Source organism: Castor canadensis, chromosome 9 (assembly GCF_047511655.1).
Source record: "Castor canadensis chromosome 9, mCasCan1.hap1v2, whole genome shotgun sequence".
Classification (NCBI taxonomy): Eukaryota; Metazoa; Chordata; class Mammalia; order Rodentia; family Castoridae; genus Castor; species Castor canadensis.
Window position 1 is genome coordinate 76,788,972 of NC_133394.1, and position 25,890 is coordinate 76,814,861.

The following is a 25,890-nucleotide window of genomic DNA, read 5'->3' on the forward strand; positions in this document are numbered from 1 at the left end:
CAGTGGCAGATTTTCTCAAAAGGAGGATCATCTTTGTAAAAAATAATTTGGTTTTTTTTTTTTTTTTTTGGAACTGTGGATTGAACCCCAGGGCCTTGTGCATGCTAGGCAAATGCCCCACCACTGAATTATATCTCCAGCTCCCAAAATTACATTTTCAATAGAGAAAACCTTGACACAAGTATGTGATTTAATTTCATGCTTCTATTGCACTTTCTATGGAAGCTACGGGCTAGTTATGTGGTTTATGATTACTTAGCAAGCTGACTTAAATGGAATTTATTCTATCTGAGGAGCTGGAAGGCTGAAGAGTGGGTGGATTGAGTAGATAGGAAGCCAAAAGGCCTCCAGAAAATCATTGAAAATATTTTAAATGTTAAAGAAGTTTTAAATGTATAGTTTGTAAATTCATTGCATATATTTTTTTAAATGGCACTGGGGATTGAACTCAGAGCCTCACAAATGCTAGGCAAGAACTCTGCAACTTGAGCTGTGCCCCAGTCCCCTTCCTCTTTTTTTTGACATAGGGTTGCTGTAACTTTGTGGGGGCTGACACTCCTGCCTCAGTTTCCCAAATAGCTAGTATTATAGGCATGAACCACCATACCCAGCCATTTCATTTAATTTCTAAGAACTTTAAACAGGTTAGGATCATGATTTTTGTAGAATTATTTTTCTACTATTCTAGGAATGAGGTAAGGGGAGATAAAGGAGAATGATGGAGAAGGTGAATTCAACTATGCTATATTGTAAGAACTTTTGTAAATGTCACAATGTACCCCTAGCAGAACAACAAAAAATAATTTTTCTATCCTCTTTTCATGGTTATTATCATTATTCTTTTACCAAGGATTTATTTTAGTATAACAGTGTAAAGTATGGACAAACAGGGTGGGATAGAGAGAGAGAGAGAGAGAGAGAGAGAGAGAGAGAGAGAGAGAGAGAGAGAGAAACATCTCTTCCCCATGCAGGAAATGGGAGCAAAGACTCCATGACAATTGGTTTTATTCTTTTTAGAAAAATGTTCTGCTATTCTATTATTTATATTAGTAATAAAACTTCTAAATAAATCATCCTAAAATCTTATGGAAGACTTTAAATGTGTTCATCTTGGAAAGTGTATTATTTATTTTTTGTAGAGTATGTCATTATTTCCTAGGTGAGGTTTTTTTCCGTGCTGGGATGGAATCCAGGCCTGTGCACGTCAGGCAAGCGCTGTGCCTCTAGGCTGCAGCCCCGACTCTGCTCATGTTTATTGTAATTAAAACGTGCAGCTTTTATGCTCTTATTCTTGTTGAAAGTGTAGAGAACTTACTGGGATCCTCCCACATAAAGAGCAAAAGGAAGGCAAAGCTATTTATGCTTTTTTTTTTTTGGCATCACTGGGGTTTTGAACTCGGGGCCTCACACTTGGTAGGCAGGTGCTTTACCACTTCAGCCATTCTGCCAGCCCTCCATGTTTTTAGTAGAACTAAATTTCAGGTAATTTATTTAATAACAATCTATACCATTATATATTCCATAAATGCGTTATATTGTTGATTCCAGTGTTTTCATGTTTCAAATAGTTTTGCTTTTTTAAGACTACCTGAGAACATTTTTTTCTCACTTAAAAGCTTCAAATGATCTCAGTTAAGGTCTTCCAATATCTCAGTTGAGACCAGAGAACTAATTACGGTTATATATGATGAACTGGCTGTGCAGACGGGAAGCAAAGCCATCATTGGATGACAGATGCTTTCTCTTCTCTGAAGTTAAGTTCCTGAACCAATGCCTTCTAGTGCTTCTTCCTTTTAACTGCACTGTTGAGATCAGGTCACATGCCATATAATTCACCCATGTGAAGTATCAAGTCAGTGGCTTTTAGTATAACTGCATAGTCATTTATCCAGCCCACAAACAATTTTGAGCATTTTTTTCAACTGGAAAGATACCCTGCACTTTCTAGTCATCACCCTCTCAACCCCATCCCTACCCCTACCTATCTGTAATCATTTCTGTCTCTACTAATTTGCTAATTCAGATATGTCCTCTAAGTGAAATCATACTGTATTCTTTCATGTCTGCTTCTGTTAACATTTTTCATGTGGTAGCATGTGTGAACATCATTTCTTTTAAAGCATTTCATTTTGTGTCTGTGTACCACATTCTGTTTGTCCTTTCTTCAGTCAATGATCACTTGGGTTGTTTCCATCTTTTGGCTATTATGAATAATGCTGCCTCGAGCATTTGCATAAAAATATCTGTTTGAGTCCTGTTCTCAATTCTTTTGGGTTTTTATCTGGTAATTAAATTGCTAGGTCATATAATAGTTTTTACTTTTAATTTTTCTAAGAACTACCAAACTTTTTCACAGTGGTCACACCATTTACTTTCCCACTAGCAATGTACAGGATTTCAGTTTCTATCCTCTCCAACATTCATTCATTGATGGATAACCATCCCTTCAAGGTCAGTATGATGTGTTTTCCTCGTTGTGATTTTAACTGTGTCTCCCCAGCAATAGTGATGTTGAACATCTTCTCATGTGCTGATTGGCCATTCGTGTATCTTATATGTTTATTAAGGTCCTTTGTCTATTTAAAAATTTTCTGTTGTTGAGTTATAAGAGCGCTTTTCAGATATATAGTTTGCGATACTTTCTTTTATCCTGGTAGGTTGTCTTTTTTGCTTTCTTGATAATCTCCTTTGATACAAAAATGTGTTTAGATGAAATCCAATTTATTTTTCATTTGATGATCATGCTTTTGTTGTCATAGCTAAGAATTCATTGCAGAATCTCAATTCTGTTCCATTGATCTTTGTTTTAAGCTCTTATAACTAGGTTGTTGATTCATTTTGAGTTAATTTTTGAATATTATGTAACATGTGGCTCCAACTTTATTCTTTTGATTGCTATTATCTGGCTGTTCCAGCATCTTTTGTTGAAAAGACTGCTCTTTCTTCATTTGATTGTCTTGGTACGCTTGTTAAAAATCAATTGACTGGCCTGGCCTGGTGGTGCACACCTGTATTCCCAGCACTAAGGAGGCTGAGTAAGGAGGATTGTGAGTTCCAGGCCAGCCTGGGCTACCTAAGGAAACCGTCTCAACAAATGAACAAACAAAAATTTCAATTGACTGAAAGTATAAGGGTTTATTTCTTGACTCATTCTATTTCATTGATCCAGTGGTTCCCCATTCTCCCTTTTCAGCTCAGTCCTTTGCAGCTATCCTGCTCTCCTAATCCAGCCCTGACACCACTCAATTAAGGCAAAGCAAAAAGAAACACTGGGTAGGAAGTGACAGAGAAGTACTGTTTTTAGATTTATGCAAAACATTGTGCATTCCTATTAATAGTACGTTGTATTTTCTCTCAGTGTGTGAAGACTGGAAGAGAGATAAGGATTCTTCTTTTTTTTCTTTTATTCATATATGCATACAATGTTTGGGTCATTTCTCCCCCCTTCCTCCTGCCCCCTAGAACTAAGGATTCTTAAAACAGAATATTTATATTTTACAAACAATCAGACATTTTATCTGATGCTATTACAGAGTATTCTAAAACCTCAGACCTTAATTTTAGAATACCTATGATTCTTATCATAATGATGAAGACAGATGATGCTCTAACCTCGGGGCTGTGTGTGGGCTTTGTAGAGTCGTGTATTACAGAGTGAAAAGGTTCTATGTGCTGCAGTCTGCCATGATGGTATGTGCGGGGTGGGACTTAATAAACACGTGTTAGAAGAGTGAATTAATCTCTCTGCAGTGGATCACTCTTCATTTCCTGTGTAGAATTTATACTAATATATGCACATTATCAATAGAATTACTTCTCTGCCTCTGGGAATTGGTCACTTGTATTTTTCCTCACGTTGCTGTAAACTAACTTGTCTTAGGTATTATTATAAATTAAATTTTATGCCATTTATTTCCCACCAGTGAATCCCATCTGAAGCACCCCACCATATTCTCTGTGAAGAAATGAGTCTCAGAATTCGTTAGGAATCAGAATTGAGTCTAGTTGATTGGGAAATTAATGACACCTCACAAGGGTCTGTGAAAGCAGCTGGCTTCCTTAAGTCAGGTGGCATTTCCTGTGTTGGCCACATTTCCACCCAGATGAATGATGGAGCAGGAGCTTTCTGACTTCCTTTGCTGTCAATAGACCTTCTTTGTCTATAGTTGTACCAAATCTGATGGATCATTTCTTTGAATGGTCTTGTGGTCAGAGTATAGAGAATTGGGTTCAAAGCACTGTTGATAGGCAGAATAAAAATCACTACCCAAGAGGTAATAGTACCTGAAAAAGAAAAATGAAATAGTCTTGAGTGCTTATCACGCTTACAAGGTATAGACATCCCCTTCCTGCATCTTTCATCACACCTCCTTTCAGTGTCATGTTTTCCTGTAATGTTATATAAGTAAACACCAAGTCTACACTGCTTCCAGGATGCTGTTCCTGAGTACCAGTGTTTGAAGAGAGTGCAGTTCCCAAAGGAACAGGCTCTCTGTTAAGTAGCTTTTCCTGAATATATCAGCAAAAGTATGCATTAGGTAGAAATATTTTCCACAAAGTGATGACATAGTATTATGATTTTATTTTAGGAAAACCCATCTTGTTTAGTGTTTAAGTCATACCTTTCAAATGTTTTAAATACTAGATAATATATAAACTATTTATCAAAACATATAGTTGTATCTTTAATAGATTTCTTTTCTGCTCTTTATTTGATTTAAAAAATGGGGCTGTCTTTTTAGGCTTTTGGCCAAATGCTTATTTTAGTAAGAACATCTTTGGTTAAATCCATTTGAAAAATCATCTTAGTATATATGTAACTACCAAATACTCAGATTTTTGTTATAATTTAATCAAGGCTATTATCCCTGTTTTGTTGTTCATAACCTGTAAGATATTATCACCATCATCCATGGGGCTCATTCAAAATTAAAATTATGTATACATTTTAAAAACTTGAATATGTACTGTATTATAAATACAATTAACATGATACAATTTTTTGTGGTAAAATACACATAATATAAATTTAGTACTTGAACCATCTCTCTTTTTTTTTTTGACAGTCTCATTATGTAGTTCAGATTGGCCTGGAATTCATCATGTAGCCATTTTGGCCTTGACCTCACGATGATCCTCTTAGCTCAGGCTCCCAAATGCTGGGATTACAGGTGTGTACTACTACACTAGGTCTTTAACCACGTTTAAGTACATTTATATTGCTGTGCATCTATGACGACAATCCATCTCCAGAAGTTTTTCATCTTCCTAAACTGAACCCTCCCTATTAAACAATGACTCCCATTCTCCATGGCAACCACCATTCTATGTTCCGTCTATGAGTTTGGCTACTGCAGGAGCCTCATGTAAGAGGAGTCATAAGACATTCGTCCTTTTGTTTATGGCCTGACTTGATATCGTGTTTTCAAGATTCATCGATATTCAACACATGTCAGGATTTCCTTCCTTGATAGAGCAGAATCATGATCCATTGTGAGTATTTACATTTTGTTTATCTGTCATCTACCTATGGATTCGCTATTGCTTCCACTTTTAGTGGTTATGAACAGTGCTGCTACAAACATGGGTGTACAAATACCTGTTTGAATCCCTGCTTGCTGTTCTTTTACCTATTCACTCAGAAGTGGCGTGCCTGGATTGTATGCTAATTCTAGGTCCAATTTTTCCCAGTCACTGCCATACTGTTCTGCACAGCAGCTGTGCCATTTCATATTCCCACCAGCAGTGCACAAGAATGTCCATTTCTCCAAATCCTGGCCAGCACTTACTGTGTGTATATGTGTGTTCTAAAGTAATAGCCACCATGATGGATGAGACATGCATTATTTTAAAACCCTAATCCTTCTGTTATCTCTCACACTTGAAGTCACATGTATTCCAGGGAGAAAAATTTTTTACATTATGAAAAAGAATAAATGAATTATTTGATAATTGTCTTGGCCTGTTTTCCTTTCTGGTCAGTTTAAGCATGCAATTAATTTCAGTACTGTGTGTCATATATTTTGGTCATTGTTTCTTTGTTCTGACAGTAATTGTGTTACTAGGAATTTATGGAACAGTGTTTTCTCAATAAACATTTTATTAATGACAGAGCCTAGAGTACACAGAATTCTGACTTATATTTATTTTTTTCTATTTCTTTTCATTTTTATTAAGTTATATTCGTTGTATAGAGGGAATTCATTGTGACAATTCTGAATTGTCATTTTTCATTACATTGTTCATTGGTTAGGTCACCCCCACCATCTCCCTGCCTCCATCCCATCCCCTCCTCACTTAAAGCAATTGCAAGAGTTTTTATTACTCTAGTTCATATATGCTTATGAAGTCCACCCACCACATTCCCTCACCTTCATCTCCTCCATTCACCCTCCCCTCCCACAAGTACCTCTCACACACTATACTTATTTTACACTGACTTGTAATTCTTGAAATTAGTGTTAAGAATGTTAATTGCCTTTCTTAAACACTGCACAAACAGATTTATTACTTCTTTACAGAAAAAAAAGAATTGTACCTGGTATTTCTACCTGAAGTAATGAAAGAAATTTCAATATGAAAATGGGTATCCAGCACAAAGCATCAGTAAATACAATAAAGAAAAACCTCTTGGCAAGAATCATCTCTTTTTTAACTTGGTTCCGTATTTCAGTTGCTGTTATGGTGCTTTGGTGGACACTGTAAAACATGCTTCCATAGGAAAAAATGATGATGATAAATGCTGCCAAGTTAATACCTGTTTAGAACACAAAGAATGTTCACAACATATATGAATATTCATTTAAAACAAGTAAAACATACCTTTAATGTTATTATTAGAGGTACAAGGACATAACATGTTTTTTTTTGCTTTTCAGAATTATTAAGCTGGTGTAGTAGCATACACCTGTAATCCTAGCACCCAGGAGGCGGAGGCAGGAGAATCTCCAGCCTGGGCTAAATAGTGAGTTGAAGGCCATCTTGAGGTACATGATGAGACCCTGCCTCAAAAAAAAAATTACTAAGGTGCATAAAAACAATGAATTCTTTGAATTGATAGATTATTAAAATAATGAACAATAATTAAATGCTTAATTTAAACATGGTATATTAAAATGAAATTATAGGAATTCAAGAAAAATACCCTAAGCTTTTCAAATGTTCTAGTATTAGTGATTTTTAAAAGTAATTACATTGTGGGGGCACTTTGAGATTATTTTCACATTGCATTGCTGACTTAGAACAGTTGTGTGTATACATTTTTTTTTTCAACATTGGTGTTTGAAATCAGGGCTTTGCACTTGCTAGGCAGATGCTCTGCTTGAGCTCCAGCCCCAGCATTTTTTTTCTGGTTATTTTTGACATAGGTTCTTGCTTTTTGCCCAGGCCAGCCTAGAAGGCAATCCTCTGTAGCTGGGATGACTGGCAGGTGCCACCATGCCCAGTTTTTTTCCACTGAGATGGGGACTTGGGCTGGCTTGGAACCATGATCCTCTTGATCTCAGCCTCCCAAGTAGCTAGGATTACAGAGGTGAACCATCGACGCCTGGCTAGGTGTCTAAATACTCTTTACCCAAAGATGTGTATGGCTACAGGTGAATTTGAGAAGGTAATAAGTACCATGACGTTAATATCACAAGTGTGTTTTGACAAGGAGCCAAAATATATTATTCAGGTGAACACAGGAAACACAAGTGTTTTGTATCTTCTATTGATTTGTATCAGGTTGGAATTTATATGACAAAGAAGAGATTTTTGAAAAAAAATCCCTATTAGAGATTCTGATAGAATTCACCCCCACATTCACTATGAAAGACTGGTTAGAAGATGCAGAATAAAAATTTATAAACCTGGAAGGTATGATGAGTTTCATATTGTGATTTATTCCAGCATTTTTATGAAAGGGCTTGTAACACAAAGTTTCTTACCAAGAAAAATTGCCACGGAATAAACCTGGGCTGCAATGCTTCCTGTGTCTTCTGAATGAAGAGGAAAGCACACTCCATTGGTGCCATAGTAGTTCTTGAAAATTTCCTTATTGCTTAGTGGAACAAAAGCCACTATAAACCCAGTAATCCAAATGAGAAGTAAAACTGTAATTGTTCTGCATTTTCGAGGTCTTAAACATCTAAAAGGATATACAATGCAGATGTATTTTTCCAATGTCAGGAATGTTAAAAGTAAAACGGATACTTCTGTGGACAGAATGGCCAAAGACCCCATGAGCTGGCAATGAGTACTCTCTGTCCACAGCTGGGCATGCTTATTGTACTCCCCCCGAAACTTGAGGTCAAAGGCTCCAATCACAAACAAGTATATTCCCATTAGGCAGTCGGCACCTGCAAGTTTACAAGTTTAGAGAAATAAATAGGTGTAATGCAATAATATCTATATTTTGGCAGTACTGGGGTTTGAACTCAGGGCTTCACACTTGTTAGGCAGGTACTCTGCTACTTAAATTACTCTGCCAGCTCTGTTTTGTGTTGGGTATTTTCAAGATAGGGTTTCATGAACTACTTGCTGGGGGCCAGCTTTAAACCACAAACCTCCTGACCTCTGCCTCCTGAGTAGGGAGGGTTACAGGCGTGAGCCACTGGCACCCTGCCACAATAATATAGCCCAATTTCTTTTATCTTGGAAAGAGGTAATTTTATTATCCTATGAATTCATGGGATGGTAGAGTGCATGTAAAAACATGGCCCTGGGTTCAATACCCAGTACCAGTCAATCGATCAATCAAACAACCAACCTTCTCCAAAAGAAAACAAAAACACGATTTATGGAACAGAACCTATTCAGCCACTCTCTTTGTAACCACTCTCATAGCAACTTCTACAGTTAATTGTGGTCATTTCTCTGTTTTCCTTTCAAGTGCAAGTGTATAAGAGCGGAGATCTTGTCTATTTTGCTGTCCATCCTAGACCTATACCTAGAAGTGAAGAAGAAATGAATAAAATCCAATTATGCTGAAAATTCAGTTAGGGACCTAGAAGGGATGACCATTGGTTCAGTCCTTCCATTGGAATTCTCTCAGCTCAACAGTGAAGAATATGATCCCAAACCCCAGAAAACAAATTCAGAAGTTTCTGTGACAGAGTGATGACTGTGAATTTGGAAGTCTCTTAAATTATCAGAGCTGGCCTAGATGGAGCTCTTTTCTCTGATTCCCTCTTCCCATTTTTACACTTCCTCTCTCTTTTTTTTAGGCTCTCTTCTCCACAATATTAGCTTAGTGTGTACACTTCCTGGGTTTTTTCTTTTCAAGGAAATGTTAGCTAGTGGAAGGCAGTTGACACTTTTTTGACTGCCCAAACATTTTTCACTATGTCCCTGAAATCACTGCCCCGTATGAGTCATAGGCTGACCTTAATTCTCCAACACTGAAGTTATACTCTAGCCTTCAGTAGGGAAATGGAACTTAACTCAAAATTTTGTAGCTGACAATACAAAGTTGTAACCATTTTCTGAGTTATTTCTTACATAGCTTGCAATGAAAAAAAAAATGAGACATTTAAGAGAAGTGCGCTGAGTAGCCCAGATTACAAGCATTCTGAGGACTGGTTTCTTTTCTTTGCAGTCATTTACCATAATGTACCGCAGTCACATTTCAAAAACTTCAAAAACATTGATACTACCTGGGAACATTTACATATTTACATGTTTCAAGTTATGAATGAGAAAGATTTGAGTAGCTCAGGGACCAGAAAAACCTAGTTGTTAAGCCTAAATATCTGTGAGTTGACCTGCAAACAGAAAAGTAAACACAGCTCTGGATGTAAAACTATGACATGGAAGGTTACAACTTCATTTGTTGTACAAAGTTTTAGATGTTTTAAGAAAATATGCCTTCAGAGCCATACATGAGAAAATACTAGTGAAGGAGTGCCTCATTAATCTGGATAAGATAAATAGAATTTTCTTATCACTAAGGTAATTCTAGTTTAGTTGTAGAAATTGTGAAAACAATGTATAATAAGCAAAAGAGGAATTAAAAATATCATTCTATCACTCACAGACTTATTTTCTACTGTGGATTTCAAAACTCTAGTTCCTTCTTAACCTGGAAATACTCACAGCAGAGAGAAATGATCGACATAGCATGGAGCTTGTTCTCAGACCTGATATAAGGTCGCATACAGATGACAAAAATGTTTCCAAAGCAAGTAACTGCAGATACGACCCAGACAAACACTCTCTGAATAACGTTTGCCAGGAGGTCCTCGAGAGACGAAATTCCATCTGTGTTTGGCTTACAGCTGCGAACGTGGGGGGCATAGCCACAGTACTGAAACTTCTTAAAATATCTGCCGGACAGAGAAGATCAAAAATCGAAATTGAACTCCGCGTCACCATACTCTGATATTTATTTTCAACATTTTTCTTGGTAGAAAGAAAATGTCCTAATATGAGATTCAGAGGAATGTAAAAGATTAGGGATTCTGAAATTTTGATCTCAAATTGAATTCTCCTCTGACTTCCCAGTGAAAGAACGGGTAGGATGCACACACAAGAGGGAAACATTTCTTAGAACACGACTGTTAACTTGCGACCACGAGAATGAATTTCTCCAAAGAAAGTTGCCTGTTCAGCGGTCACTCTGGGAATTTGTCCCGCTCGTTACACACAGCAGGGGATCATGCTTTCTAGGCCCTGGGGGCCTAGATTCTGCACTTTCTCCCCTGTGTTTGGTGACTTTTCTGCTATAGATGTTATGTTATCTGTAACTACTTAACGTGCCTGTCTTTAGATTTTGGAACATACCAGAGGGTTCAGTGAGTATGTGCTGAGTGAATTCTTTCATCAGTAGATCTCCCTTGATAAAGATATCATCTTGCTGGGTGCCTGTGACTCACGCCTGTAATCCTAGCTACTCAGGAGGCAGAGATCGGGAGTTTGGCGGTTCAAAGCCAGCCTGGACAAATAGTTTGTGAGACCCTATCTTGAAAAACCCTTCTCAAAAAAGGGATGGTGGAGTGGCTCAAAGTGTAAGCCTTGAATTCAAATCCCAGTGCCACAAAAAAAAAATATCATTTGGATATGACTACTGTGCACCAGCAACACCAAGACAATTACTGAGCGTTTTCCAGCCACCAGGGATAAATTCTCAGATGAACTCCATGAGTTAGCAACCCTGTAGGCGGAGATGAATCTTCAGCAGAGGCAAATTATCTGCTAGGAAATTTTCTACTTGTAGAAACTGCAATTCAGACTAGATCTATTTGCCTTAGAGACACTAATGTGTTCTGGTGAAAAATATCAGATACAGTAATAAATGATAAAAACTTGGTTACAATTTATCTCGTTAAATTCAAGTTCAGTTGCTGGTGTTTTTTTCCTGTTATAACCATCTTCTCTGAACAGTGACTGGAGAGGAGGGCAGAAAGTGAGAAAGGAGAGTGTTGACTACCACTTCATTCAGTTTTATGCGCATTAGGCTGAAGTTTTCCTTTTCACGGAGTTTTAGTAGAATGTGTCCTCCTGTGTGGCTTTTTAGCAGGCAGTCACCCTTCTAGTAATAGAGTCCTTATTTCCTTTGAGTCCTTTGGTGGAGTTTCAATGGAGGCTCCCCTAGCCCAGAGCTGGCAAGAGCCCTACGCAAGGTCAGGCAGGCTCTGCCTCCTGGAACTCTGACTCACTGAAGACGCCTGGCTGGCGTGTTCCACCAGGGCCCGGGAAAGATGGCTGCTTACCTCTTGTTGCTGTGGTTTTGCTACTTCAAGTCTTTTCCCTCAGTGATTTCTTACATTTTATGGGTGCCCCATTTTCTTCCAACGAAACCATCTTTGCTTAATTTAGACAGATTGTTCTATGTTGTGCGCCCACCAAGGAATCTTACATAAACATTCTCTCTGAGGTTTATGGAAAATGAGACTAGAATTCTGTGTTAGACTTAAAAGATAGATTACAGAAGTGATGGCAGCTGACATGACACATCTAAATTATTGGACATTAAGACATGGGAAGGGAGAGGGCATGTAATGGATGGGGTGAACTTGTTCAAAGCACCCTGTATGCATCTCTGGAAATTTTCCTATGAAATCCTCTTGCACTATTAGTGCATCCTAATAATAATAATAAAGCATCATTTCCTAGTTTCCTGACTAGATTAAAGCAGGGAAAAAAGAAAATTATGATATCCATGGTATGGATATCATTCTAATACCTGTTATAAAATGGCATTCAGTTTGAAACATTTCTAAAGCATGTGATTAAAGGCACAACCAGACACAGTGTTTGAATAGAATTTTCTAGAGGCTGCCTGACATTTCACCCATGTACACTTGTTCCAATCATGTCCTGACACTTGGGGCAATTTTTCCTGGAGAAGAGATCCCCCTTTTTGCCTTCAGCTGTAGTATCTATTTATTTGTAATTACTTTACATTGCTTATATACATCCCTACTTGTTCATCTGGTAACACTTACACTACGCGTACAGTTTGGTAGCTCGTTAGGCAAACATCAGTTCTGTGAATAGCACTAGAGCTGAGAGCTTCTTTCAAGACTGAGTGGGTCCTCCCCATGAAATTCTATCAGACTGTGGAAAACTAAAAGTCATTTACCCAATGGCAAAAGTTTAAGAGTTAATTATTGGTTAGAAATGTCTAAGTCTCTTTGGGCTGTTGTAACAAAAATTCATAGACAGGGTGGCCTGAACAATAAGCATTTATTTCTCATGGTTCTGGAGGCTGGGAATTCCAGGGTTAAGTTACCAGCAGGTTCAGTGTCTGATGAGGTCCTGCTCCCTGGATCATAGATAGCTGTGTTCTCTCTGTGTCCCAACATGGTGGGAGCAGCAAGGAAGGTTTCAGGAATCTCTCTCTCTCTTTTTTTTGTGGTGCTGGGGATCAAACCTAGGGCCTTGCACATGCTAGGTAGGCATTCTACCACTTAGCTACATTCCTGAGCTCCCATCTCTTTTTTTGACAGGGTCTTGCTATATAGCCCAGACTGGCCTCAAACTAGCAGTACTTCTGGCTTCACTTCCCAGAGTGCTGGGATTATAGGCATGATCCAGCACAGCTGGCCTGGCTGGAGTCTCATAAGGACACTAACCCTATTCATGAAGTCTCTACCCTTATGACCTAATCACCTCAAAGGCTCTGCCCCCAATACCATCATCTTGGGGTTATATTTCAACATATGAGTTTTGGGGGGCACAAGTATTCAATACACAGCAGGCTAATTAGTGGAAGATATTCATAGATTGGCTGATTGAGTGGGAGCATGGAGATGAAAACTGGGGTGAAGAGCAATAGTAACATTTACTTACATGTGAGAGAGATTCACGAGAGGTCTAAACGTCCTTTGTTGGATATTTGAAATTTCGATTCCTTCTAGGCTACTGAAAATTCCAAGTTGATAATCAGCCAAAAGAACATAGGTTATACATGGTGTAATAAAACGAGTGTTTAGGAAGGACAATTTGATAAAACGCTTTTTTGCTATGCTTATTCTAAGTGAAACATTCATACTCAGCCCACCATAGGTACTTCCCCAAGTCCTCCTCCTTTTGGTTGTGTTATTTACAGACATCTATTTCCCCTCATTGATTGTTTTGCATCTCATAGATCATGGCACAATGCTTTGCGTGTGCTAACTTCTCAGTAAATACTTGTGGAATGAGTGAGAAGCATTATCTTCTGGAAAGTTTTACAACAGCAGAGGAGTTGTACATCTTTGAAATTTTTCTGGTGATTTTTTTTTTTTTTTTTGGTACTGGGGCTTGAAATCAGGGCCTACACCTTGAGCCACTCCACCAGCCCTTTTTTACGAAGGGTTTTTCGAGACAGGGTCTCGAGAGCTTTTTGTCTGGGCTGGCTTCCATGGAGAGCCTCCTGATCTCTGCCTCCTGAGTAGCTAGGATTACAACTGTGAGCCACCAGCGCCTGGCTTTTTCTAGTAATCTTTAAGAAATAATTTTTCTAATAAAATACAATTTTATAGAGAGAACATCTAGATGAAATGAAGCTTATCCTTTTAAGGCAATTCTTCAATGTTAACAGAATTTTTGTCGCGTGCATGCTTGTGTGTGTGTGTGTCTGTATGTATGTGTGGTATGAGTCATGATTTATATAATCAAGAATAGCTCATCTTGGAATAAGTGTGCTCATTATAAATTCTTAAATGCCCAGAACTAAAGGAGCAATGAAGATGGACAGGTAACTTCAGAAAGCGTAAGCAAACAATTCAATATATGCTCCCAGTGGCTCACAGAAAATTATTAAATGATTTACCAATGTTTAATCTTCAGTTTATTAACATAGAAGATAAAAGTAATAGTTGTCTGTTTATAGTCTACCACTCATCTATGTTTTTGAGGAGCTTAACTAAAATCCTAGAAAATAATGATTATAATTTGAAAGATAGTAATGCATATGTTATTAGTATTGAAATAATAATTTGATCATAAAACCACACCATATGTGTATACTTACAGAGACTTGAGTTTGACAAGATAATCAAATTGATTTGCCTGAATTTTCTGGATTGGGTTATAGGAAATATTCCTGTTTTTTGAAAAAAGACAATAACAATAGGTCATCTCTAAAAATTGAACAAAGAGAGTATATCTAATGACTTTTAGTTATTTTGAAATGTTCAAACCCCCCCCCCACACAGGGCTGATTCTCGTGGTAGAGCACCTGCCTAGCAAGCATAGGCCCTTTGTTCAATAAATAAGTAAATGAATCAGTAAATATATAAATACTCAATATTTAAGTAATAAATAATAAATAAATAAGTAAATAAATATATAAATACTCTCTACTTCATAGACGTGGACAGTAGAATAGTGGTTACCAGAGGCTAGGCGTGGGAGCAGGCAGGGGGAGAGAGGGAATGTTTGTCAAGGTACAACATTTCAGTTAGACAGGAAGAGCAAGTTTAAGAGAGTGACTGTACAACACAATGACGAGAGTCATTAACAGAGTATTCTGAAATTGCTAAAAGGGTAAAATTTAATGTTATCAACACAAAAATGATAAGAATATGAGGTGGTACAAAAATTAACTCCATTTAGTCATTCCATGATGTATGCATATTTTAAAACATACTGTGGTAAGTAAGAACAATTTTTATATGTAATTCAGAACACCAGTAGCTGCACTTGTCTCGTAGGGCTGACTATAATGTAAGTAAACACTGAGAGCAATGCCTGGCTTGTGAGTGTGGTGGCAGAGTGACAGCTATGACAACTTGGCAAGAAGGCAGCACTTCCGAGAATGGGCTCCCATTGAAGAAGAGGCTCTGCCCTGAGACAGCCACACCTGCTTCACATTTTGCATAGGATCAGATACGGCTTAAAGAGAACAAAAAGAATCTCATCTAGTCAAAATCTGAATGAATGGAATCGCATCCTATGCCTTTCATAATAACTTTATGTCAAAGCCAGACAAGTGGTTTGTGAGGCATGAAATGAAAGCCAGCCTTTTCCTTTAGGTAATGACCAGGCAAAAGCTAGGAACAAGGACAAGAGTGGAAGCACAGCTGAGTTTAAAGGGAGAACATTTCAGAATCTTTTGTTTCCTCTCCTTTGGTGTCTTCCTCCTACTGTCAGGAACCTTTGTTAAATCCTTTGAAGCTAGAACCATTGATGAAAAGGAGCTTTGTAGAGGAAGTTCTCATTTTAAGAAATTTACTGAAGATTAGGCCATTCGTTAATGTGGGGAGGGGCATGAAGGGGAATTAGGTGGACCACAATTAGAGACAGAAGGCAAAAGAGGAAGAAGGATGATTAAAAATGTCTTGTATAAAAGAATAGAACAGACTCAACAAACTACCCAGGAGGACCTTCACATATAAAAGCTATATAAAAAGCCATCACTGATATTCTCAACAGTGAAAAACCAAGTTTTTCTTCTAATGTGAAGAACAAGACAGGCATACCACTTCTGTTCCACAGAGAATTAGAAGTCCTAGCTGGCAAATAGGCAAGAAAAAGAGATAAAAGGCATCCAAACTGGAAAAGAAGAAAGACTATTTCTGTTCATGGATGAAGTGATCCTGTATCCTGAAACTGTAACAATTTGACATCAACAAAAATGTTGGAACTACTAATTTCAGCAACATTGCTGAATACAAAATTAATACACAAGAATCTGTTATGTCCAGGCTTGGCATGGTGGCTCATGCTTGTAATTCTAGCTACTTGGGAGGCAGAGATTGGGAGAACTGTGGTTGGAGGGCAGTCTGGGCAAAAAGTTAGTGGACACCCAGCTCAACAAATAATTTGGTTGTGGTGGTGCATGTGTGTGGTCCCAGGTATGTGGGAGATATAGGCAGGCAGATTGTAATCTGGGCTCCACACTAGGCAAAACCACAAGACCCTATTTGAGAAATAACTTAAAACAAAAAGGGCTAGATGCATGGCTCAAGTGGTAGAGCACCTGCCTAGCAAGCACAAGGCTCTGTGCTTGTGTTTTTGGCAGTATTGCCAAAAAACCCAAAAAAGAATTAGTTATGTCTCTATACACAATAGACAATCCCAAAAGGAAATTAGGAAAACAATTCCATTTATAATAGCTTCAAAAGAATGAAATACTTAATAAATTTAATGAAGGAGGTGAAATACATGTATTGATCACTAGAAAATATTGCTGAGAGAAATTAGACATCTGCTGTAGTTGGAACATCTTCTCCAAACTCATTTAGTTGCCATTTTGACAGTATTAAGAGGGAGGACCTTTTAGAGATGACTTGATCACAAGGGCTCTGCCCCTCATCCAACCATTAATGCAATTATTGTGGGAGCGGGCTTCTGATAAAAGAACACATTTGGCCCTCCCCTCCCGCCTCTCTCACACTCTCATGCCTTCCACCAGGTTCTAACACAGCAGCTGGTCTTCAGTAGATGTGGCCCTTCAGTCGTGCATTTCCCAGGCTCTAGGGCTGACAGCAAATAAACTTTTATTGTTTCTAAATTACCCAGTCTGTGGTATTTTGTTACAACAGCAGAAAGTGGATCAAGACAACACCAAGTGAAAGGAAAGATATCCATCCATCCTAAAACTCATATGGAAAACCAAAGGAGCCCAAATAGTGAAACAATCTTGAAAAAAAGAGTAACAAATTTAGTGATCTCACACTTACTAACAGACTGATAGACCAATGGAAAAGAATACAGAACCTAGGAATAAGCTCACAAATATAAATGCAAATGATTTTTGACAAGGGTTCCAAGCCACTTTATAGGGAACAGTCTTGAAACTGTGTTGAGAAAACTGGATATCTACATGCAAAAGAATGGAATTAGACCCTTACCTTACACTATGTACATAATCATATGGTTTGCAAACCCACATGTAAAACTATAAAATTCCTAGAAGGAAACTTGGGGGAAAGCATCATGATGTTGAATTTGGCAATGATGTCTTGGATGTGACATTAAAAGTCCAGGCAACAAAAGACAAAATACAAAAACTGGACTATATCAAAATTAAAACCTTATGCATGAAAGGTCACTGTATCTGAAAAGAGGTTAATATTCAGAACATATAAAGAAAGAACTCCTAAAACTCGGTAACAGCAAGAATGATGCAATTAAAAAGGACAAATAAACAGTAGTCATAGGAATGGCAATAAACACACGGAGAAGATAGCTAACACCCTTAAAGACTAGAGCAAGGCAGATCTCAAGAACCAGCACCTTCACACCCATTAGAAACAAAACAAAATAACAAGTGTGGTGGGGACTGGAGGAACTGGAACCCTCAGGCACTGCTAGTGGAAATGTAAAACAGCAAAACTTCTATGGAAAACAGAATTAAACACTGAATGAGAATAGAATTCTGGCATGATCTGGCAATTCTACTTCTGTTGATATACAGGTGGTGTCTGACTTACAATGGCTCCACTCATGAATTTTTGCTTTTCAATAGTGTAAAACCAACACACCTTTAGTAGAAACTGTACTTTGAGTGCTAAGGATGAAGGTCAATGGTAGTGCACACGACTAACTTGCACGTGGTCCAGCACACAAAAAAAGAAAGGAGGGAAGGAAGAAAGGAAGGAAGGAAAGAAGGACAGAGGGAGAGAAGAAGGGAGGAAGAGAGAAAGAGGGGAGCAAGAGAGAAAGAGGGGAGGAAGGAAGGAAGGAAGAAAAGAAAAGAAACTGCACTTAAAATGTTGATCTTTTCTGGGGCAACCTATAATATGTGGTAGGAGAGAGTAGAAGCTGCAGTTGCAGTCAGCCATGCAATGAAAAGAATAAAACACCAGTACTCTACAGTGTCTTGTGTTGCTAAGCCAAGATGTGTAAGTATATTAAATGCATTTTTGACTTATAATATTTTCAATTTAGGATGGCTTTATTGGGACAAAATGTTATTGGGGAGCTGAGGAACAGAGCATAGCCCAAAGACTTGAATACAGAAATGTGAACAGATATTTATACACCCTTGTTCATCACAGCATTATTCATGATAGCCAAAAGGTGGAAGCTACCAGAGCATCCATTAACCAACGAATGGATAAATACACACAACTTGTGATATATATCTATATCTATATCTATATCTGTCTATCTATCTATATATATCTGTCTATGTCTATATCATATTATTCAGCCTTAAGGAAGTTCTGTTACACACTACAACATGAATGGACATTGAAGACATTTGCTAAGGGGAATAAGCCAGTCACAAAATTACAAATATTGTATGATTTCAGTTATATGAGCTACTTAGACAATCCAATTTATAGAGGTAGAAAGCAGAATGGTGGGTGCCAGGGGCTAAGAGGGAGGGGCAAATGAAAAGTTAGTGTTTAGTGATTAGAGAGGTTCAGATTTGCAAGATGAAAAATTCTGGAGGCGGATGGTGGTGATGGTTGCACAACAATGTGGGTGTAATTAATTCCATCCAACCGTACACTTACAGATGGCCAATTTCATGTTATGTATATTTACCACAGTTAAAACATTAATAACCTGGGGCGGGGAGGTGGCCCAAACAATGTATACACATGTGAGTAAATGTAAAAATAATAAAATAAAATAAAAAAAAAAAAAGAAAAAATTCCCCTCATAGTATGATGGAAGGGTAAATCTAACCAAGGCACATTGTAAGCACATTCATAAAACACACAGTGAACCCCCCTGTACAACTAGTGTATGCTAATAAAAATGTGAAAAAATAGTAATAACAAAATAAAGTGATGAAATTAATATCAGCCTTACAATTGTGACAGCTCCCTCAGATCCTTAAATAGATGTGGTGGAAGATTTTCAATCTTATTACTTCCTAAATCCCTAGGGAAATAATCACAAACAAGTCATATTATTTTCCAAAGACTTAATTCATTGTTCTTTTTTCCCCATTTCATTACTTTAATCATTTTGTCAGAATAGTGAGTATGTCTACACAAAGGTATCATTCATTGTTGTTAAGCTCATTAAGAAATCATTATAAAACTCTTCAATAATGCCATTAGTGAGTTGTATTAATTACCAAGAAAAAAATGTTTCAATCTTCAATTAAATTATTTTAATTAATATTGAATATTAAGTGATAAACATTAAATATTAGATATAATAACATTGAATATTAAAATATTGAAGATTAAATACTTGATGGTATTGAATCTAGTTTTATTAGATATGATTTTAAACTGGTATGTGTATTGTTTCCCTTCTTCCTTTCTCTTCTTTCTTCCTCTCCTTTTGTATTAAGGTAAGAATATGGTTTGGGGACTTAATTTTTTTCTTTTGCTTAGGTTTATAACAATTATCAAACAAAGTGTGTTGTTTCAAGTGCACATTTCTTCTACAGCTGAAGTGCACAGGCTCTCACATACTTTGGGTGGCATTGCACAGATGTGTAGAGAGTCTGCTGGACAGGATATGTGTGACCTTGTAGCTTAGTTGTAAGAGGGTTTTTACAGCAGCAACTCTCCTGGTAGTTTTGACACTGGCTGGTCTCATGAGAAAGGCTTCAGATTCTTCTAAACAAGAAAACATTTCAACAAGCTTGAGGCCTCTGAGGTGATCAGGAGATATAAGCGAGAGCCTGGCCATTTTCCCCATGTACCTCCAAATCCCACTTCGTTGCCACTGGGATAGGTAGAAGAACCTATGCCAGTTAGTTCCTAAATCAAAAGATAGATATGCTGCACAAGTTAGGATGCTTGAGAGATGATTGTAATGTAATCTGACAAATATCAATGTCTTTGCTGTGATAGCTTTGTTACTTCATATTGTAAAGAGAGTCTTGAGGTCTTTGGTATTTATATATTTACAGGCAAACTGTCTATGAATATAGGTTGTTCTGATTTGACAATCATAGGGATCTTTGCAAACTTGCCTTCCTTTCATAAAATCTTTCAATAGCTTACTGTTGCCTAGAGGACGAAATGAAAATGCTTAGTGTGACATTAAATGCCTTTAAATATCTAAAATATCTTGCCACTGACTCTCTTTCCAATCTTGTTCCCTACTGCTGCCTCATTACAGTCACTCTCCTCATGCCTGCATATACTCAGAGCTCTAATGTCAGTGCTTTTGCTGGGGCCTTTCTCCCATCTGTCATGGGCCTTCCCTGCTGTCCTGATTTCTTTCACATTCTTCAAGACTCTACTCAAACGTGCTCCTCTGGGAAGCCTCTGACATCCAGCAAGGTAGGTTCTCTCCTCTGTTCTCCCATCCACTGTCCTTGCACACTTCTGTTGTAGCACATAACACATACTGGACATACAACGTCATAACTGTGTCTGTGCACCTGTTCTTCCTCTCTGAAAGATGCCAGCTCTTTGAGTGGATGAGCTATGGTTGCTCATCTTGGGCTACACCATGCCTCGCTCACTTTGGGACTGGCTGTTCCTTCTATCCCCAGTTAGAGGACTATTCATAGGCTGAATTTATCTGCTTCGCAGTTAGGGAAAGGTGGGACATGATTCTGGTTGCTTGAATGGGAAGTCAAGTAAAACACTGATCACATTAAAAACATGATGTGCAAAACCAAAACCAGGACACCAACACTCCACATGTCATGACCAAAAGTTCTGGTGGAAGGGTGTATAGTTCTTACAGCAGATTTATGTAAGAGGATTATGTAAGGCTACTTGGCTTGGATCCTGAGTGACCTGTGAAAGGCCCATTTTCTCAGCTTCTATTTAGGATAGCTGGGCTAAAGTGAGTTGGACGCAAGGCCCATTTCATCACCTAGAGTAGTTGACATTGCAACAAATATTTTGCAGTGCTGGGATTGAATCTATGGTCTTGTGCACATTAGGCTTGCACTTTACCACTGAACTATACCCCAGACTTTGACTAGTTGACTTTAAAAACACAGGTAGCCAGGCATGGTGGCACAAAATTGTATCGCAGCACTGGGAGGTAGAGGCAGGAAGATCATGAGGTTGAGACCAGCCTGGCTACATAACAAAACCCTGTCTTAAAAAAAAGTCAAGGGAAAAAGATAAAAAATAAAGTCAAGGACTGGAGGCTCAGGTAGTAGGGCACTTGCTTTGCAAGCATGAAGCCCTGAGTTCAAACTGCAGTCCCTCCCTGACTAAAAAAAGTCACATAAAAGCAAGCACATGACAAAGGTTTTCCATCACAAGAGCTATGTAACAAGTGACAAGTGGATCCTGATTGCTGCCCGTGTGTTTGTCCTCTTTGGCTATATTAGTGTGAATGAGCCTGGAGGGGTCCAGAGTGGAGTTCAACCTCTTACAAAGTGATCTAGACATATTCACTGAAAACTGTCAGCTCTTGGAGAACATGCCAATTTTGTCATTGTAAATCTGATTTTTCAGGCAAGTGTTTAATATGGGAATAGGCTGACTTTGGGCAGGACTCGGTTATCCTCTCTGCAGCTTTTGTTCTTTTCTTTACCTCTGAGGCTGGACCAGCACTGCTGATGGGGTAGGCTGTTTGTCTTCTATGTTCGCTGCCGGCTCCTGACACAAAGTCTGCACCTGGGTGCCACAGTGAAGTTCACCATCTGGAGGAACTGTCCTCTAGTATTTAGGCAGTGATTTCAAGTTGGATAGAGCAAAGAAAATGTGAATCCCTTGACTAACTTGTATTTTGATGGCTAGGGTCCTGGTTCTAATTACCTATTGATATTTTTCTTGTACATTTGTGAATGATTGGTAGTATTTGCCAAAAAATGTTTCAAGCTAACTGTTACAGAAAAAAATGTTGGGTTTTCAATGGCTTGTTGACTGATGTTTCTGAAAACAGTGTTCCTGTTCGTGGTTATGTATAACCTCCACCTGTCTGTATGCTCAGGTAAGGTGTCCACAAACCACGTTCCTACCCTTTCAGCTGTCTTCTTTATTTTTTATGGAAAAGTTTTAATAAGCCAGTGTTTAGCCCAGATAATTGTTTTTTTTCAACTATTTGCTTTATATTTTTATCTTATGTTTATTTTTATAAGGTATCTGAATTCATTTGTGACCCTGGGCACACATAAATAAAGCTGGGAAAAATGACGTTGATATTTCTTAAATATATAAACACACCTGTGTAACAGATAAGAAATAAAACAATAGAAAGAAAATTTTAGTAATGTTTACTCAAACTTACAATTCATCTAGTTTCTGGAGATGTGCAAAAGTATTTTCATTTAGATGACTAATTTTGTTTTTCCTCATTACCCTGAAAGTAAAAAGGAAAGTCTGTTACATCTTAAGGCAACTACTGCGTGAATTACTAAAGAGATTAACAGCCTGCAAGACAAAGACAATTAATACAGAATTCATCTCAGATCAAGATATTTTAAAGATCAGGGCACGGTGGCTCATGGCTGTAATCCTAGCTACTCAGGAGGCAGAGATCAGGAGAACTGTGGTTCAAAACCAGCCCCAGGAAAATAGTTTGCAAGACCCTATCTCAAAAAAAATCCATCACTAAAAAGGGCTGGTGGAGAGGCTCAAGTGGTAGAGTGCCTGCCTAGCAAGTAAGTGTGAGGCCTTGAGCTCAAAACCCCAGTGATGCTGGTCCCCAACCACCGCCCCCCCTTGAAAAAGGTATTTTGAAGAGTATGATCGACTATCCAATTCAATTATTTCTTTTGAGACAGGGTCTTACTGTGTAGTCCAGACTGGTCTTAAATTCATGATCCTCCTGCCTCTGCTTCCAGTGCTGGAATTTCAGGTGTATGCCACTATACCTGGCAAAAATTCAATTTTAATTTTCAATTTCTCAAAAAAATTTTAATGAGATTAATAATAAAATATAATTGAAAATTTTCATTAGAAATAGGGAGGCGCTTTGCCAGGGAAATAGGAACACCTCAACTCTTTGGAATAGAGACAGAATATCTTACAACCAGGAGCACGGGGAGCTATTTTAGACGTCTCTTCAGGCTGCGGAGGTGTCTGTTGGACGTAATGCTCCACGTGCCACAGCGCTCTAACTCATTTGGTAGCTGATGTGTTTGGGGGAATTACCTAAGGGAGACTGAGCTAGGCTAGACCAATTCAGAAAAGTCTTTATTTTGGGGATACTGAGTCAGACTGTAGCTCGTGACAGCTCCTTCCCAATCCCCATGCGTGGTGAAGCTTGAACCCAGGGACTCGCCCATGCTAGGCACATGCTCTACCACTGAGCCACACTTCAGCCCCTCAACAGAGCCTTTCTGCACTGATCTAATAAGTTCCCAGCTGGCGTAAAGGATTAACTCTGGGAACGTGCAAAGGGTTTCCAATTCTTTAAGCATTGTGTGACATGCCTTCAAGTTGACTTTGTCCCATCCTTAGCTATATAATTTCTCCCTGCTCTCCAAACCACGACTGCATTCCCCCGGTAACTCTGCCAAGCACAAAAACCTGCCAAGAGGAATCCACAGGTGATTTCTTCAACCATAAGTTTCTTTCCTTTGGGCAGTTAGGAAGAGCTGTTTTATGAGTGGTATAAAACACGTTGCCTCTGAAGACTGAGGAATTCACTTACTGGAAGAATCCAGACTTTCTGGTGGTATACCCTCAGGGATGTGAGCATTCTGAAGTCTTTTCTTTTTTTCATTTGACTGCACTTAAACTTTTATTCACAATTATAAAGAAAAACAATCTTTGTAGTATCATTTGCAAAGACCAACATGTCAACTTTGTAGTAATATTTTCAAAGACCAAAATGTCAACTTGGTCTTCCTCAAACCCAGTCTTGGTGTTCTGTGAGAATTTCCATTAACATGGCTCTGTGAGGTACTAAGTTTGAGAAAAACAGGTCCCAAATAACAGTGTCATTATGGTGATTTATGTCTGTTTAAATCTGTGATGATCCTTGGTTTGAACTTCATATTCTTCTGTTTCAACAAACTTGGAGTGTGAACATTCACCATAATGGGTGTGTGTGTTAGGGCCCAGAAAATGATACCCCAAAATATGGCACTTTGATGTTTGAGTACTTCAGACTGAAGGACATTGAAAGGATCTCAGAAGCAAGCTCTTTCTGCCTTCTTTTTCCTGTTCCTTTTAGCCCCTAAAGGAAGCTGTAGAAATTAGAACCCTTTTCCCCAAAGCCTGCTACAAACCTAGAAATATTACTCTAGCCTTCCTCTGCCTTTTTTGTGTATGAGGTAATCATAAAGAAATTCTCTGACCTTCTTTGACACTGTATCATGAGAAACTCACTGCAGGAAAGATCCTCCCCAAACCAGAGAAGAAGGAATGCCACACAAAGGACAGAGCATCTGGACATAGCCTCACTGGGCTTCTCCTCTCCTTCTATTGCCATCACATCATACCCTTTTTAAGTCCAATCGTATTTCTACATGGTTGTCCATTTTTCAGTGGAACCTAGGCATAAAAATGGACTTTTCCCCTGGGACTTTGGTCTTCATTTCTGAAGGTTCCTTTGCCGCATAAAATTTTGAGTGAATAAAATTATGGCCACGACTCTTATGTTGGGTGAGGAAATAGATCATAGCTTTCTGCTCCTACACATGTTTAGGCTGGCTTCTGTCCACATAAAGGATTCATTTGGTTTCTAAGGAGATACAGTATTACTTCAAATGCATAAAATATTACTTACAAAACAGTTAAATTACTGCAGGAAATAAAAGTCAAATTTCTTAAACTATGGATATGGTTGCCTTCAAAGTCCCTGGAACATAAAAATAAAACATGATCAAGCTAAATTTTAATCATATACAGAAGTAAGTTGGCTAAGAATTATTTTCGATACAGTAAAATATCTTTTTTTCACATTTGGTGTACTTCAGTGTGACAGCTGGGGACACACACACACACACACACACACACACACAGGGCATATTGAACCAGACTATAGCTCTTACTAGGTTTTTTTCGGTGGTGGTGAGTATTGAACCCAGGGCTTCATGCATGCTGGGCACACACTCTACCAATGAGTTACGCTCCAGCCCTTGTCAGTTTTTTTCTGCGATCTCATGTTATCAGCATAAAGGACTAACTCAGGAAACTCTCAAAGGTTTTCCAATTCTTTAAACATTGTGTGACCTGCTTTTAAGTTGACCTTGTTTCTTTATATAGCTATCTCTCTATAAAATACTGCTACTTTTTTTTTATGGCACTGGGATTTGAACTCAGGGCCTCACGCTAGGCAGGCACTCTTACTGCTTGAGTCACTCTGCCAGTCCCCCATCCCCCCCCTTTTTTTTTTACTGTTACCTTTTCCCTTGTATTCATAGTAAACGTGATTCGAGTCCCTGGATTTAATTCCCAGCACCAAAAAATTGCTTCGAGTCACATCTTTATTATGTATGCACAGAGATATGTTTATTATTCCAAGAAATCAAAGAGAATGAGAAGTCAAAGTGAAAACCTTTGTTACAGTACGTACTTAATTGATTAACAGATATTTAGCAGCAAGCCATATCAAACATCTGTCCAGGATTACAATGACATTTCCCTACGTGGTATGCTCTCATTTTTCTCCTGGCTATATAAGATAATTATTGCTGTGGAA

At 38.2% G+C, this 25,890-nt stretch overlaps 1 protein-coding gene across 6 annotated transcripts in view; it reads right to left on the reverse strand.

The window, feature by feature from the left end:
* Positions 1-3,115: 3,115 nt before the first annotated feature.
* Rxfp1 (relaxin family peptide receptor 1) overlaps positions 3,116-25,890 on the reverse strand; it is a 102,979-nt gene continuing 80,204 nt past the window's right edge. The window contains exons 10-18 of one of the 6 annotated variants that reach the window (XM_020173665.2): positions 24,976-25,047; positions 22,528-22,599; positions 19,177-19,248; positions 14,438-14,509; positions 13,273-13,344; positions 10,075-10,304; positions 7,929-8,339; positions 6,539-6,757; positions 3,116-4,284 (exon numbers count right to left, since the gene is read on the reverse strand). In XM_020173665.2, the coding sequence (XP_020029254.2) occupies positions 3,983-4,284; positions 6,539-6,757; positions 7,929-8,339; positions 10,075-10,304; positions 13,273-13,344; positions 14,438-14,509; positions 19,177-19,248; positions 22,528-22,599; positions 24,976-25,047 (1,522 nt within the window). In that variant the 3' untranslated portion in view covers positions 3,116-3,982. Of the gene's footprint in view, positions 4,285-6,538; positions 6,758-7,928; positions 8,340-10,074; positions 10,305-13,272; positions 13,345-14,437; positions 14,510-19,176; positions 19,249-22,527; positions 22,600-24,975; positions 25,048-25,890 lie in introns of those variants that run through there. The other 5 variants (XM_074041742.1, XM_074041741.1, XM_074041739.1 and 2 more) reach the window with 5 other exon arrangements.